Source organism: Lepus europaeus, chromosome 4 (assembly GCF_033115175.1).
Source record: "Lepus europaeus isolate LE1 chromosome 4, mLepTim1.pri, whole genome shotgun sequence".
Taxonomy (NCBI): Eukaryota; Metazoa; Chordata; class Mammalia; order Lagomorpha; family Leporidae; genus Lepus; species Lepus europaeus.
The window spans coordinates 130,958,943-130,974,885 of record NC_084830.1 but is presented as its reverse complement, the minus strand read 5'-3'; the positions used below and the strand labels follow the sequence as shown (position 1 = coordinate 130,974,885).

The window sequence follows — 15,943 nt, the reverse complement described above, 5'->3', positions numbered from 1 at the left end:
GGTACAGGTCTGCATATCTGCTCTCCATGTTGTGTTTATGATCAGGCTGGAATTGCAGTATACTTGTGGTAGGAACTGATTTTTGCAACAGTCACTGGGTGACCATTCCAATCCCTCTAAGAGTTGAAAAGACTTGAGCCCCAGTTATCAGTAAACCATGGGAATCATTTTGTACCCCCATGAAATACCAAAAGGTTGTGTGTGGCTATCTGTAATCAAAAAGTAAAACTTCCCCCCAGAGAGGCTGGAGCATAGCCTTGACTCAGCTAGGGTAGTACTGATGGCTCTGGAGTCAGTCAGTCATGGATTCAACCTCAACTCTATTACCATCGGCACTGGGACCTCACCTCTCTGTGCCTCAGTTTCAACAACAATTAAATAGAGCTGATGATAGAAAGCTCTTGTGAGGATTACATGGAAATGCAAGCCAATGGCTTAGCATGCAGTACTTAGAATATATTTTTTACATAATTGTTTGCTGTCATTGTACATCATAGTGTTGAGCCTACAGTAGTATTAGGTCTCTCCTCCCCCAACTCTTCTGATAAATAAAATGTGCAGTGCCTGACTTTAACTGAAGGTTTAGAATCTCTATAGATTTGAGTTATATGTAATTATCTCCTTGATTTATATATACTTGGGAGTTGACAATCAAAAATTTGCTTTATAGTATTATCATTATTGCCTAAAAATTACTAAGTGCTATCTGCCAAGAACTGTAAGTATTTTTCACTAATTATCTCATTAAACCTGACCACAATCCTAAGAAGTAAATTTTATCAATATTTACACATAAGGAAAGTGAGTCCTGGAGGGAAAGGCACAAAGCACCACCATTCACTTCCACCTGATGTCCCACAACCAGCAAAGGCCACAGAAGACCCAACCTTTGTCTGTCTGGTTCCAAAGCCCTTCTTTCCAATGCTCCACTGCCTCCCTTTTGCTATTTATTTCCCTCAGAAATGCACACTAAATATATTAAAAGGCATGGATCTAAATATCCCCATTATCTAGATGGAAAAGCTGAGGCTAAGACAGAAGCTAACAATATCCAAATACCAATACCCTTACGAAGGTCAGAACTAAAAGCCTCTGTCTTCCCCATACCTCTGCAGGTGCCAATCAATACAAGTACGGCAAGAACAGAGCTGAAGAGGACGCCCGAAGGTACCTGGTAGAAAAAGAGAAGCTGGAGAAAGAGAAGGAGACAATCCGGACAGAGCTGGTGGCACTGCGGCAGGAGAAGAGGGAGCTGAAGGAAGCCATTCGGAACAGCCCAGGTATCTACATGGGAATGGTCCTTAGAGCCAATGGGTGGCTCATCCAACACAACACTCCTGGCACAGACCTCATACAGGTCACAAGGTTTCCTACCCTGGAGAGGTGGACTTCTCATCTCCTTCTCTTCATTAGCACCATCATCACTCTCCCTCACTAAAAGAAACGTCATCAATGTTGTAACTGCTGTTGGGTAAAGGACATGAAAATGCATCACAGTAATGCACGTGCTTAATGTAGCAGGGTGCAAACTAATATAGAAATGAGAAAAACAAAGAGTGTCATAGCAGAAAGAAAACAAGAGCTCTCTGCTGTGGCCTGGGAGTACAGTGGAGGATGGCCCAAGTGCTTGGGCCCTGCACCTGCACGGGAGACCAGGAGAAGCACCTGGCTCCTGGCTTCAGATCAGCGCAGCGTGCTGGCTGCAGCGGCCATTGGGGGGTGAACCAACAGAAAAGGAAGACCTTTCTCTCTGTCTCTCTCTCTCTCTCTCTCACTGTCCACTCTGTCAAAAAAAAAAAAAAAAAGAGAGAGAGAGAGAGAGAGAGAGATCATTCTGAACCCTACATTCATTCATTCATTCATGTGTGACAATGGTCAGGAGCTGGGATGAGGGGCAGCGATACCTGCCCAGGATCTTCTGAAATCCAGGGACCTAAGCAGGCCCTGCCTTCCCTGGATTCCTCCACACACCATTTTCTGATGCATTTCCTTTGGATTCCCTCTCTAACTGTGGTTGGCCACATTTTCAGCCTGAAGTTTCCAAGATCACCTAGCCTGGTGGGAGTCAGAACCTGTGGACCCGTTCCTAAGAGGAAACCCCACAGTTCACAGTGCTGTAGACCATTTCAGGAGCTCACATCCCTGTCACTGGAGTCTACCCACAGATTGCTGAAGACTCGTTGAAAGGATAGAACCAAAATCAGTGGGAAGGAGGCCTAGCAAGACAGCTTGGTTTCAACAAATTTCATTTTGCCTTCAATAAAGGCAGAACCAGAGTTTGCAGCAAGCTATCTTTTCTCCTTTTCCTGCTCAGCATTTTTTTTAATATCACTTTGTACCCTGCCAGATTATTATCCTCATTTTTATTTATTGTTGTCTCTCTCTCTCTTACACACACACAATCAAACCCCTTAAGAGCAAAGATTATTGCCTGTTTTATTTGCTGATATGTTGAAGGGCCCAGGATAGGGCTTGGTACACAGAAAGCATTCAACAAATATTTACTGAATAAATGAATGCAAAAAGTTCAACATTACTGGAAAAATCCTCCACTGCAGCTTCATTCAGGGCAAAGAATGGAACCAGTGTATAAACCTGGTAATATCCAACACAACACTTGGCACAAATAAGGTACTACTCTAAGTTTGTTGGATCAAACTGAAAAAGCAGCAAAATCCAACTAGAAATCCTGACCTATATAAAGCCCTGTGTTATTACTTTAGCTTACAAGTAATGGAAATCAAAGTCATACTGGCAGAGAAATGAAAAGAAAGTAAGAATTGGAAAATTGAGAGATCAGGTGTAGTGAGGTTCAGAGACTTCAATGATGTCACTAGGAGGCTTATTTCTCTAGTCTATGCTTCTGTCTTCCTCTCCTTTGGTTTCATTCTCTCCCCCCCTTATGGTGGCACAGTGGCTGTATACCTCCAGTCCTTATAGATAGCCATGCCAGCAGAGGCAGCTCTTTCCAATGAACACCACAAAGTCTTAGGATTCACTCTCATTGGACCAACTTTGGTCCCTACACCAATCTGTGACCAGAAGATACAATGCGGTGAGTCTAAGTTATTATCTACTATTCCCTTGAAGGAGAAGTGGGGTCAGCCTCACCCAAACCATAGAGAATGATAGGGGAAAGGTGGTCTCCAAGTGGAGAATCAGGGTGGTGTTTTCAGAAAAGAAGTACTGGGTAAGAAAGAACACACCACCCAGCATGAAGCTAGAAGCCCAAGCCCAAAGTCCGTCTCTTAACCAGGACTGCAGGGCAGGAAATGTCCTTCAGAAGGGGCAGGCAAGGGCAGGGGGACGTGCCAGAATTGCTGACATTTCAAGCCAGGCTCACCCTACCCTTTTCTCATCAGGGTCTCTAGACTCAGGAGTAAAATTAAAGGCTCTGGAGGAAGCCATGGCCACCCTGGAAGTTCAGTGTCGGGCAAAGGAAGAACGCCGGATTGACCTGGAGCTGAAGCTTGTGGCCGTAAAGGAGCGCTTGCAGCAGTCCCTGGCAGGCGGCCCAGCCTTGGGGCTCTCCATGAGCAGCAAAAACAAGAGTAGGGTGAGTGCCCAGCCTCCCACACCAGGGATTGCTGCTCCTTAACACTCTATAGAACTTTCTAACATGATGTTTTTTTCGGAAATAAAAGGATCACTGGGGCAGGCATTTAGAGCAGCAATTAAGATACCACTGAGGATTTCCACATTTCATCTCAAAGGGCCTGCCTTCAAGTTCCAACTCTACTCCAGATTTCAGCTTTGTGCAAATGTGTACCCTGGGAGATGGAAGTGATAGCCCAAGTACTTGGGTTCTTGGAACTCATGTGGGAGGCTCAAATTGATTCAACCAGTGGATGAGCGATCTCTGCCTGTTTCTCTGTGTCTTCTAAATAATTACACATAAATAAATACATACATGCATACATAATTTTTAAAGGGTATGATCACTTACAGATGAGAAAACTGAGGCCCAAAGAGGGGAGTGGTCATGGCACAGGTGGCACAGCTGAAAAGGGACTCTTAGAGCAAGATTCCTTGGTCTCTGAATGGTTATTTTCCTCACGGCAGCACCACTATGTGATCACTTCTAAGCACTACTTCTGTGAAAGTGATCTCAGGAACAGCCCTGAGGTTACTGATAACAGTAGCTACCCCATGTTGAGTAACCAACATGTTGATCGATTTCCATAGACCTATAGAGCATCCTAACCTGTGTTATCTCACATGATCTTTGCAACAATCCCATGAGATAGGGTTATGTGTATTAACCCCACTGGATAGACAAGGGATCTGAGGTTCAGAGTTGTTGAATGACATGCTCAAGATCACTCAGGGACACAGAGTCCAAACCAGGGGGGTCTGATTCCAGAGTCTTGCTCAGCCACCATGATGCATGCACTCTTCTGGGATCTCCCATGCACCAGCTCTTGTCCTTGGGTTCTGCCTTCAGTGTCTCTACTACACTCAGTAACCCTACAGGAAAGTCACTGTCATCTCCAATGGGACTTCCTCAGGACTTCCAAGACCTCGCCTGTATCAGGGCTTCTCAACTTCAGCACTATAAACATGTGGGCCAATCATTCTTTCCTACAGGGGACTGTGCTGTGCATCACAGGATATTTATCAGTATCTCTAGTCTATGCCCACCACCAGTTATGACAACCAAACTGTCTGCCAAAATTGCCAAATGTTCTCTGGGACAGCAAAAATCATCCCTGGAGGCTGGCGCCGTGGCTCAATAGGCTAATCCTCCGCCTTGCGGCGCCGGCACACCAGGTTCTAGTCCCGGACAGGGCGCCGGATTCTGTCCTGGTTGCCCCTCTTCCAGGCCAGCTCTCTGCTGTGGCCCGGGAGTGCAGTGGAGGATGGCCCAAGTGCTTGGGCCCTATACCCCATGGGAGACCAGGAGAAGCACCTGGCTCCTGCCTTCGGATCAGCGCAGTGCGCTGGCCGCGGCAGCCATTGGAGGGTGAACCAACGGCAAAGGAAGACCTTTCTCCCTGTCTCTCTCTCTCACTGTCCACTCTGCCTGTCAAAAATAAAATAAAATAAAATCATCCCTGGATGGGAACTACTGATTAAAATTACCAACAGTCCCACTATTCTTCCTCAGAGCACTTAACCATAAATTGTGTGTAGGTGTATGTATGTGTCCTTACTTATTACATGTCTAGACTTTATTTTTATTAAGAATTGGACTATGTCTGTTTTATTATATCCCTAGCCCTTTAGAAAGCCTTTAAAAATATGAGTGTAATAAATATTTGTTGAATGAATAAATGGTTTACTTGCTTTCAGACAAGGAAATCAAGACTTAATGAGATGAAATCACCTGTCCAATAGGTATGAGTTGGCATTGGGTGTTGTATTATTGTTATTGTTGTATCAAGTCACATGGCCTAGTTGGCCCACACCCATGACACTGAAGCTAGTCCTTGGTCTTTACACCCTACACTTCCTCCCCACAAGGCATTTCCAGCCTTACTGTACAGTCGAAGAACAGAAGGACCAGGGGTCATACAGGGCTGGGGAAGGAGCTAAAAGTGATTCATTCACCAGCTGCTTGCTCCTACCAGTATGCCCTGTTGTTCCCTCCACTCTACAGCCCTTTGATGCCCCTGGGAGATAAAAAGAAGTTGTCTCTAATTCCCCACAAGCGTAGCTTTCGAGATGTTATACTTAAGGAACTACATTCAGTAAGGCACCAAACAGTTATCTGGAAGATTTAAGGGTGAAAGTAAGGTAGAAAATGAAAAGGATACAGCAGAGAGGTTAAGAATACAGCTGTTGGCTGGCGCCGTGGCTCAATAGACTAATCCTCCACCTTGCGGCACCGGCACACCGGGTTCTAGTCCCGGTTGGGGCGCCGGATTCTGTCCCAGTTGCCCCTCTTCCAGGCCAGCTCTCTGCTGTGGCCCGGGAGTGCAATGGAGGATGGCCCAAGTGCTTGGGTCCTGCACCTACATGGGAGACCAGGAGAAGCACCTGGCTCCTGACTTCGGATCAGCGTGATGCGCTGGCTGCAGCGCGCCGGCCACGGCCACGCCGGCCATTGGGGGGTGAACCAACAGAAAAGGAAGATTTTTTTCTCTGTCTGTCTCTCTCTCTCTCTCTCACTGTCCACTCTGCCTGTCAAAAAAAAAAAAAATACAGCTGTGGGATTTGAAGGTTTGAATCCCAGCCTCCCACTCAGCAGTCATGTGACCTTGGTTCAGCAACTTGACCTTCCCATCTTCCTCATCTGTGAGATGGAATGACTATCAGTAACAGTGCCTACTTCATAGGCTTGTTGAAAGGTTAACTATCCTGGGGCTGGCGCCATGACTCACTTGGTTAATCCTCTGCCTGCAGTGCTGACATCCCATGTGGGCACAGGGTTCTACTCCCAGCTGCCCCTCTTCCAGTCCAGCTCTCTGCTGTGGCCCAGGAAGGCAATGGAGGATGGCCCAAGTGCTTGGGCCCTGGCACTTGCTTGGGAGACCAGGAAGAAGCACCTGGCTCCTGGCTTCGGATTGGCGCAGCGCTAGCCATGCGGCCATTTGGGGAGTGAATCAACGGAAGGAAGACCTTTCTCTCTGACTCTCTCTCTCTCACTGTCTATAACTCTACCTGTCAAATTAAAAAAAAAAAAAAAGGTTAACTATACTAATCCACTCCACGTGACACCTGGTGCGTGGTGAGGCTCGGTAGTTTCGGTTGTCACTATCTCTATCCTATGGCCCTGAGTACCTTTTTCACTCACCCTGTTAAGTGCTGGCAGGTTTTCCTAGTGCTTTCCATTTTAAACTACTCTTATTTTTTTTGAAAGGCAGAGACAGAAATCTCCTATCCACTAGCTCACTCCCCAAATGCCCCAATAGCTAGGGATAGACCAGAGGTGGGCCAACTCAAAACCAAGAACCTGGAACTCAATCCTGGTCTCCCATGTAGGTGGCAGAGACCCAACTACATGAACCATCACCTGCTGCTTCCCAGGGTGTGCAGTCAGAGAAACATGGAATTTGAAGTACAGCCAGGACTCAAACCCAGGCACCCTGATATGGGATATGGAATATCTCAAGTAGCATCTTAACTGCTGCGCCAGATACTTATCCCTGCCCTGATTCTTTCGAGGACAGGGTGGGTGTGGGTAGCCATCACTAGACCCATCCTACTGAACTGTTTTTGTCATCACCAGGAAACTGCAAACAAACCCCAGACCAGCGCCCCAGAGCAACCTCTGCCTGTCAACTGTGTGTCTGAGCTAAGGAAGAGAAGCCCATCCATAGTTGCCTCCAACCAAGGAAGGGTGCTGCAGAAAGCCAAGGTACAGTCATCACTCAGCGAATCTACAGTCAGTTCAGGAAGCCGCTTTACATGGAACCTCCCCAAAACCCCAACATCTAGTCAGTGACAAAAGATAACTGTTCACCCACGTGCAGTAACGCTCATGAACCTTCCTCAGAGGGAAGAGTCCTCTGGCCTCGTTCAGAACAGGTTCACTTTCATTGATACATCATGCTAACAAGCTCAGTCCTCTGACTTCTGAGCCTGCCACCTGTGTTCTGAGCACAAAAGGGGCCCATTCCCTAGGTGAGGAAACTGAAGGTCAGGGGATAATGGAACTTGCCTAAACCGGTGCAGGCATCAAGATTATAAACAGCTTCACACTGGGTTGTGTCAGGTTTTGTCACCAAATGAGTTTGACGAAACCACTTGGAAAATATTTTGGTTTCAGGGCTTTCTAGGTCTCAGAATTGTAGATAAGGAAGTGTGGATCTGAATAACAAGTGCCTGGCACACCAGAGATGCTCATGAACCTTCGCTAATGCTGGCACTCGGATCCACCTGACAGCACAGAATGAGCAACTGAGGGGGAGGTGAGACTAGAAAGATGCTTTGGTATAGAAGGACCTGAAGTCCAAGCTAAGAAATGTGGACAGATTTTAAAGGTCCAATCTCCTTTTTTTATTATTATTTTTAAATATTTATTTATTTGAAATGCAGAGTGAGAGATAGAAAGAGAGAGAGAGAGAAATATCTTCCATGTGCTGGTACATTCCCCAAATGGTCACAACAGCCAGGGGCTGGGCCAGGCCAAAGCCAGAAGCCCGGAAATCCATTTGGGTCTCCCCCTGGATGGCAAGGACCCAAGTACCTGGCTATCATTTGCTGCTCTCCCAGTCACATTAGCAGGGAGCTGGATACGAAGCAGAGCAACTGGGACTTGAACTGTAGCTCTAATATGCAATGCTGGCATTGCCCCACTGAGCCACAATACCAGCCCTGGAACAATATCTTTTTTTTTTTTTTGTAAATCCATTTATATTTATTTAGAACAATATTTTTTATAAGACAAATATATAAAAGTAATCTTTCTTAATTTAAAATAAAACAGCAATGTGGAATGTGTTTGCTGGGGCCTGGGAAGTAGGGGAAATGAAGAGATATTGGTCAGATGGTACAAAATTTCAGTTTTAGAGATAGATCTATCTAATGTATAGCATGGAGACTTCTGGTTTTTTTTTTAATTTGTGTTTGTATTCATTGAATTTTTTTTAACTTTTATTTAATGAATATAAATTTCCAAAGTATAGCTTATGGATTACAATGGCTCCCCCCACCATAACTTCCCTCCCACCCCCAACCCTCCCCTTTCCTGCTCCCCCTCCCCTTCCATTCACATCAAGATTCATTTTCAATTATCTTTATATACAGAAGATCAGTTTAGTATATTAAGTAAAGATTTCAACAGTTTGCACCCACCTAGAAACACAAAGTGAAAAATGCTGTTTGAGTACTAGTTATAGCATTAAATCACAATGTACAGCACATTAAGGACAGAGATCCTACATGAGGAGTAAGTGCACAATGACTCCTGTTGTTGACTTAACAAATTGACACTCTTGTTTTATGGCATCAGTAATCTCCCTAGGCGCCAGTCATGAATTGCCAAGGCTATGGAAGCCTTTTGAGTTCGCCGACTTCGATCTTATTTAGACAAGGTCATAGTCAAAGTGGAAGTTCTCTCCTCCCTTCAGAGAAAGATACCTCCTTCTTTGATGACCTGTTCTTTCCACTGGGATCTCACTTGTGGAGATCTTTCATTTACGTTATTTTATTTTATTTTATTTTTACAGAGTGGGAGACTACTGTTAACAATACTGGATGAGTATGGTATACTTAAAGTTCTAAGAGATTAGGTCTCAAATATTCTTACCATTAAAAAAATACGGTCATTAGGTAAGGCGATAGATGTGTTAACAAACTTGACTGTGATAATCACAATATATAAGTCAAAAATTAAATTTAAAATTAGAAAAGTAGTAACATAAAAGGGATAATATCCTGTTTAAAGTAGTGGAAAATTCAAATTTTATTCAATATAGAAATACAAGGAGCCCTTGCTAAATGCCAAATATTTTGCTAAACACTTTCAATGCCTTCTTCTTTTCAGACTTTGTAATGACCAAGTAAAAAGGGCATCCTTAGCCTCATTTCACAACTGAGGAAACTGAAATTTAACTAAAGCAGTGAACATGGCAGGAAGGGTCTTAGCTCTCAAGGAACTTCCAAGCTAGTGAGAAGAGATAGAGAAAATGTTAAGTGCAGGGGTGGGCATTTGGCACAGCAGTTAAGATACCACGTAGGATAGCTGCACCACATATTGCAGTACCGGGGTATGATTCTTGGCTGTGCTCCCAATTCAATCTGCCTGCTAATATGCACCCTGGGAATAACAAGTGATGGCTCAAGTAGTTGGATCCCTCTCACCCATGTGGGAGACCTGGACTCGGTTCCCAGCTTTGACTTGACCCAGTTCTGGCTGCTGAAAGCATTTGGAGAGTGAGAACATAAATTCATTCTCATTCATTCTCTCTCTCTTCTCCCCCCATCCAAATAAAATAAATAAATAATTTTTCAAGAATGCCCAGTTACTATGAAAAGGTACTTCCAGATACATTTCTAAAACAACAAGAAAGAGGGACTGGGAGTAGAAATGGAGAGATACAGTTGTTACAGAAGGCCTCTATTACAGTCCCATGCATGGTGGGAAGGAATGGCCTGAGAAGATCTACAGTGAGGGGCACAAAGCTCTGGCTCTCTATTGTGCCTGCTGACCAGAGGCCAGGGAGCAGCTGGAGCAGGGAAAGCAAGTAGGAGGGTGGATGAACTGAGAGGGGAGAGGTAGACAGCGCCCAAGCATCCAACTATTTTCTGGCCTGAAATTGCATATATCACATCAGAATATAATTAAAGGACAGCTATGTATTACCTTCATGCAACATTGCTTAGGGAAGGCTGGCCAGTTTTGTCTAGGACTTTTAAATGCAGGGCTCTGTTGCTAAGCTGCAGCTGCATCCTCATTTGGAATTGACTTTCAGGGCCTCAGAGAGCCAACATTCACTCCTACAGTTGGCCAGTCATTCAACAAGTATTTATTGAGGACTTACTATATACCAGTCTTATTCTAGATTCTGGTTACATAGCAGGGAACCAAAAAAAGTCCCTGCCTTCATGGAGTTGGAAAGACAAGACTTGAAATACATGCATAAATACAGAAGATGATGCCAGGTGGTAATGAGTACTTTGAAGAAAGATAAAGCAGGAGCTGGTATTGTGGCTTGGTGGGTAAAGTTGCCATCTGCAACATTGACATCCCATATGGATGCTGGTTTGTGTCCTGGTTGTTCCACTTCTGATCCAACTCCCTGCTAATGGCCTTGGAAAAGCAGTGAACATGCCCCCAAGTGCTTGGGCCTCGGCCACCCATGTGGGAGATCTGGAAGAAGCTCCTGGCTCCCAGCTTCAGCCTGGCCCAGCCCTACCTGTTGCAGCCATCCAGGAGTCAAACAGCAGATGGAAGATCCCTCTCTCTCTCTCTCTCTCTCTCTCTTTGAAATAAATAAATAAATGAAAGAGAGAGAAGAAAGAGGAAGGAAGGAAGGAAAGAAGGAAGGGAGGGAGGGAGGGAGGGAAAGAAAAGACAAGACATACAAAGCAGGGTAAGGGAAGAATGGGTGATGGGGGTGGTGGTAACTGTTATCTAAGTGACAGCAAAGACCACTTTGAGGATGTGACACAGTAAGCAGAGACTTGAATGGAGGGAGTGTCAGGAAGTGAGCCATGTGGGAATCCAAGAAAAGGATGATCCAGGCAGAGAGAAGAGCAAGTAGCAAGTCCCTGAGTGGGTTCCCTTAACATGTTTGAGGGTTAGAATAACATCAAGAAGATCCACGTGATTCCAGTGAAGAAAACAAAGGGTGTGCAGCAGGAGAATCAAAGAGGCAACCAATGAGAAGCCAGATCATCCAGACCAGGAGCACCCAGTTTTTTCTAGGCTTTGTGGACTATGTGATCTGTTTCACGACCACTGAACTCTGTCACTGTAGCACAAAAGTGGCCACAGACACTACATAAACTAATTAGACATGGCTGTGTCCCAATAAAACTTTATTTACAGACGCAAATATTGGAATTTCATGTAATTTTCACTTGTCATGAAATACCATTCTTCTTTTGATATTTTCCCAACATTTAAAAATAGGAAAAACATTCTTCTATGATGAGTTAGAAAAAACAGTTGATAGGCCAGATTTGGCCAATAGGCCATAGTTTGCCAACCCTTTTTCTGAAGCCTTGCCACTTTAGGAACTGTGGATTTTGTTCTAACATAATAGAAAGTAGTTGGAAACTTTTGAGCAAGGGGTTTTGGGGTATGAACTACATTTTTAAAAGACCACTCTGGCTACTATATTGAGAATAGATGAAGGGACAAGAGAGACCAGCACGGCAAAGTGACTTAGGGCCACAGGGAGAGAATGGGACTGGGACCCAAGGCTGTCTAGCATGGCCAGTGGAGATATAACACAATATATTTAAGACAGTGAAACATTTTTATCCTACAGGTTCCAGTGAGTATCTAACAGACTGATTTATCTTGTCCTTCTTTTACTTCAGGAATGGGAAATGAAGAAGACCTAGAAAGAGGATGCAGATTTCATTCCAAAGGAATTACCAGCTTGTCCTTCTAAGGGAGAAATGCTTTTTCACAAGGAGACACCATGAGAAGACTGGAAATGGGACCTATTCTTCAGGCTCCCTAAAAGACCAGCCTTCATTGTTTGCATGATTTTATGGGATTATGGGGAGGGAAGAACCAGAAGGGAAGAAGAAAATAGAGGGCACCCTTATGACTTTACAGAGAATGGAACTGGGTGGGGGGTAGGAGACAGAAGTCTACACAGTTGTAAAGAGTTTTTCGATGCCTTTACCTTCCCTTCTGAAGAAGAAATGAAAGCACCTGTGAATAAGCCAATCCATCCCATCTCAGTATCCAGTTCCCAGTCCTTATGGCAAAGGAAGGCAATGCTGAAGCATCAGTGATGCACTGCAAAGAGGAAGAGACTTGATCTTCTGACAGCACTGTGCCAACTGCATGTGTGTTGGGCTTTGCTTACAACCTCCAGGCAAGGCAAAGGGGCTGAAAGGTCAATAACATTATCCCTGTCTGCAAAGCAGTGCCCAAAAGCCACAGAGGACATGCAAATTCTACAGGCATTCCTCATCTGCTGAAAGCTAAGTGCAGCTACTGGAATCTTTTCCAGAACCGAGTTTGAAAATGAGAGATCAGAGTATGTGGAATGCAAAGAGAAGCTGAGAAGCTAACATACTTTAAGCTCACAGTGACACTCAGAGACAGGAATGTGGAGTTCTAACGTCCACAGGACATTGCAGGCATTGTAAGGTGGGGTCATTTGCTGTCTATCAAGGACTTTACCTATTTTAAATCACACGGAGGCTCCTGGTGCTGTGGTTAAAAATCCAGAAGACAGTGTTTTTATACTCACGAAGTCCTCATCTTAGAACCTGGAGGCCCACTAGTCTACCCTTCCATATCTACTGTAAAGTAAAACTACCAGGAAAATCAAGTGGATGATGGCTTATTTCTGCCTCGAGGGTGCTAATCCTTTATGAACTTGATATTTCCAAAGGGGGAAGCAAGGACCTTGAGTCCTGGACAGTGTCCTTAATTTGCCTCTCACTACTGTCTCAACCCTGTCGGAACTTTATAGGTCTGGCTTTAACACATTTTCTACCAATAAAGGTATGACTATTTAGGAGCTCAGGGGTTATTTGAAGGAGGAGAAAGGAAATTCCAGAATAATCCCTAGATACTTTGCTAGAGGCTTTACAGATCTTACCCCACCTAAGGTTTTACATACCTTAGCCTCATCTAAACTTTACCACCCTCTATGTAACTGGAGACCAGCACAGGAAAATTAACCTGATCAAACTCACTCAACAGATCAGTAACAGAGCACGAAATGTAGGGTTTTAAGAACCCAGATCCAGATAGGATTAGATTTGAGTCATGCCAGCCCGGCCACTGATGAGCTAGGTGACCTTGAGAACATCAAAGACTTAACCTCTCTGATCCCTACTTTCCTTATATGTGAAGACGGGGTTAACAACTGTACTTTCCTACCAAGAATGTTGGGAGATTTAATGAGATAATGCCTGCGAAGCAGCTGAGAAATGGGAAATGCTGTCACGGCGGTTCTCATTATCAGCTGGATGAGAACTGTCTGACTCAAAAGCCTGAGTCCTTCCCATCAAGCATGAAATGACTGACACGTAGTAAGTACAGCCACCACCAGCTGAAGGCGACCCAGTTATAACTGATGGGTCTCACCCCAATTCCACCTCAGTGTCTCCAGTGTCAGAGGAGCACACATACTCTGAATTGTCAGTATTCTTTTTTTTTTTTTTTTAATATATGACCTTAGAATGGCACCCAGCACTCCAACCATGTCACCGGTGTCTCTTTCTCCTGTGGTTATTTTGGGATTAAGTGTTTCTTGGACTCTGTGAGAATGGACCCTTAGTAACTATTAATATTTATTGTGCACTCACTGTTATCAAGCACTGTGATAGCTAGGGCAGGCTTCACGGGCTTGCAACCTGTGCAGTCGCACATGACCTCACACTAATGACCCTGTACTTGGTTTAATGCTCTGCTGTTTACTTCTTAGAGTTCTGCATTTCTTCTTTTGCCTTTAAATTCCAGTGCCAGTGCTAACTAATCACTTTTCCAGGCCTTATTCCTTTAGTCGTCACCAAAACCCTGTGAAATAGGTTATATTATCCCAGTTTTCACAGTTCAGGAAAAGGAAGTGCAGAGCGGATAAGTAACTTGCCCAAACTCACACAGTCAGGAAGTGGTATAGCCAGCACAAACCCTTACTCTTAATTCAAAAGCTCTATTTCATCCATACATTGCCCTCCCCTTATACTATAGCATTCAGAAGCACATTAGCATTTAATAAATGGATGCATATATGCAGCACACTTGGTGTAAGTTGAGCAGCTAAGAGCATTGTAAGCAAAATGGTTAAGGCACAGATACCAGTTCTTGTTCCTGCCTATTGAAATGCCTTGTTTGTTTGTTTTTTAAATACACGCCATGGATCTGACGTAGAATTTTAGCTCCATCTTTCCCAACATTGCCAACTGTTGGATCAGAATTTTCCTGTCACTGGATCCTCAGCTCTGTTTTGTTATATGTAAAAGGAGATCTCCTAAAACCATGCTACTCTTCTTGTGAAGCCAAAAAAAAACAAAAAAAAAAAAAAAAAAAACAAACCAAGGAGTTTTAGTTATGACATATTTGATTTGGGCCTTAAATGGGGACATAAAGATGCAAGAGACTGCAGCTCTGCCATCATGGAACTCGCTATGAGAGACAAAATCTAACCCAAATTTCTAGACTACAAGTAAGTCATGTTATGGTAAAAATTGAGATGCTTGGCCGGCGCCGCAGCTCAATAGGCTAATCCTCCACCTTGCGGCACCAGCACACTGGGTTCTAGTCCTGGTCAGGGCGCCAGATTCTGTCCCGGCTGCCCCTCTTCCAGGCCAGCCTTCTGCTGTGGCCCGGGAGTGCAATGGAGGATGGCCCAAGTGCTTGGGTCCTGCACCCACATGGGAGACCAGGAGAAGCACCTGGCTCCTGGTGTCGGATCAGCGCAGTGCGCCATTGGAGGGTGAACCAATGGTTCATTGTCCACTCTGCCTGTCAAAAAAAAAAAAAAAATTGAGGTGCTTAAGGAACACTTTCCATTCCTTATTCTAGAAAAAAAAAAAATTAACCTAATCACATTTATAAAAAAAAAAAAAGAAAAAAAATTTAACCTTTAGGGGCTACCCAGTGATTAAACCAGCAACTCCAAAAGCCCCAGTCCTCAATTTACCAGTCCTCAAAATCACCTCAGCTTTATATTCTAAATTTCCAAAATTCATCCACATCTTCCTGTCTTCACGCATTCAACTTAATTCACTCAATAAGTATTTAATGAGCACATGCTATCCTAGATGTCGGAAATCAGTTGTGAACAAGGCAGATTCCTCGCCAAGTTTACACTGCAGTTACAGAAATAAAATTCTAAGAAATTAAGAGTGCTGGACACAGCTACTCTACACAGAGGGTGGTTACAAAGGATTCTGTCGAGGTGGTCCCAGGACAGAACACAGCCTCTCTTGCCTGGACTATTTACAATAGCCTGTCTTACCTGTTTTCTTTACCCTGCATTTTACATACACCAAAGGGCCTCTTAAATGTGTAAAGGCAGGCCGGCACCGTGGCTTAACAGGCTAATCCTCCGCCTTGTGGCGCCGGCACACCGGGTTCTAGTCCCGGTCGGGGCACCGGATTCTGTCCCGGTTGCCCCTCTTCCAGGCCAGCTCTCTGCTATGGCCCAGGAAGGCAGTGGAGGATGGCCCAAGTCCTTGGGCCCTGCACCCCATGGGAGACCAGTAGAAGCACCTGGCTCCTGCCATCGGATCAGTGCGATGCACTGGCCGCAGCGGCCATTGGAGGGTGAACCAACGGCAAAAAGGAAGACCTGCCTCTCTGTGTCTCTCTCTCTCACTCTGTCAAAAAAAAAAAAAAATGTGTAAAGGCGTTGTC

At 44.6% G+C, this 15,943-nt stretch overlaps 1 protein-coding gene across 1 annotated transcript in view; it reads left to right on the top strand.

The window, feature by feature from the left end:
- AFAP1L1 (actin filament associated protein 1 like 1) overlaps nt 1-12,905 on the top strand; it is a 66,592-nt gene extending 53,687 nt beyond the window's left edge. Inside the window, exons 16-19 of the mRNA XM_062188874.1 lie at nt 1,116-1,280; nt 3,363-3,556; nt 7,172-7,300; nt 11,935-12,905. Coding sequence (XP_062044858.1) covers nt 1,116-1,280; nt 3,363-3,556; nt 7,172-7,300; nt 11,935-11,958 — 512 coding nt within the window. The 3' untranslated portion in view covers nt 11,959-12,905. The remainder of the gene's footprint in view (nt 1-1,115; nt 1,281-3,362; nt 3,557-7,171; nt 7,301-11,934) is intronic.
- Nucleotides 12,906-15,943: the final 3,038 nt, after the last annotated feature.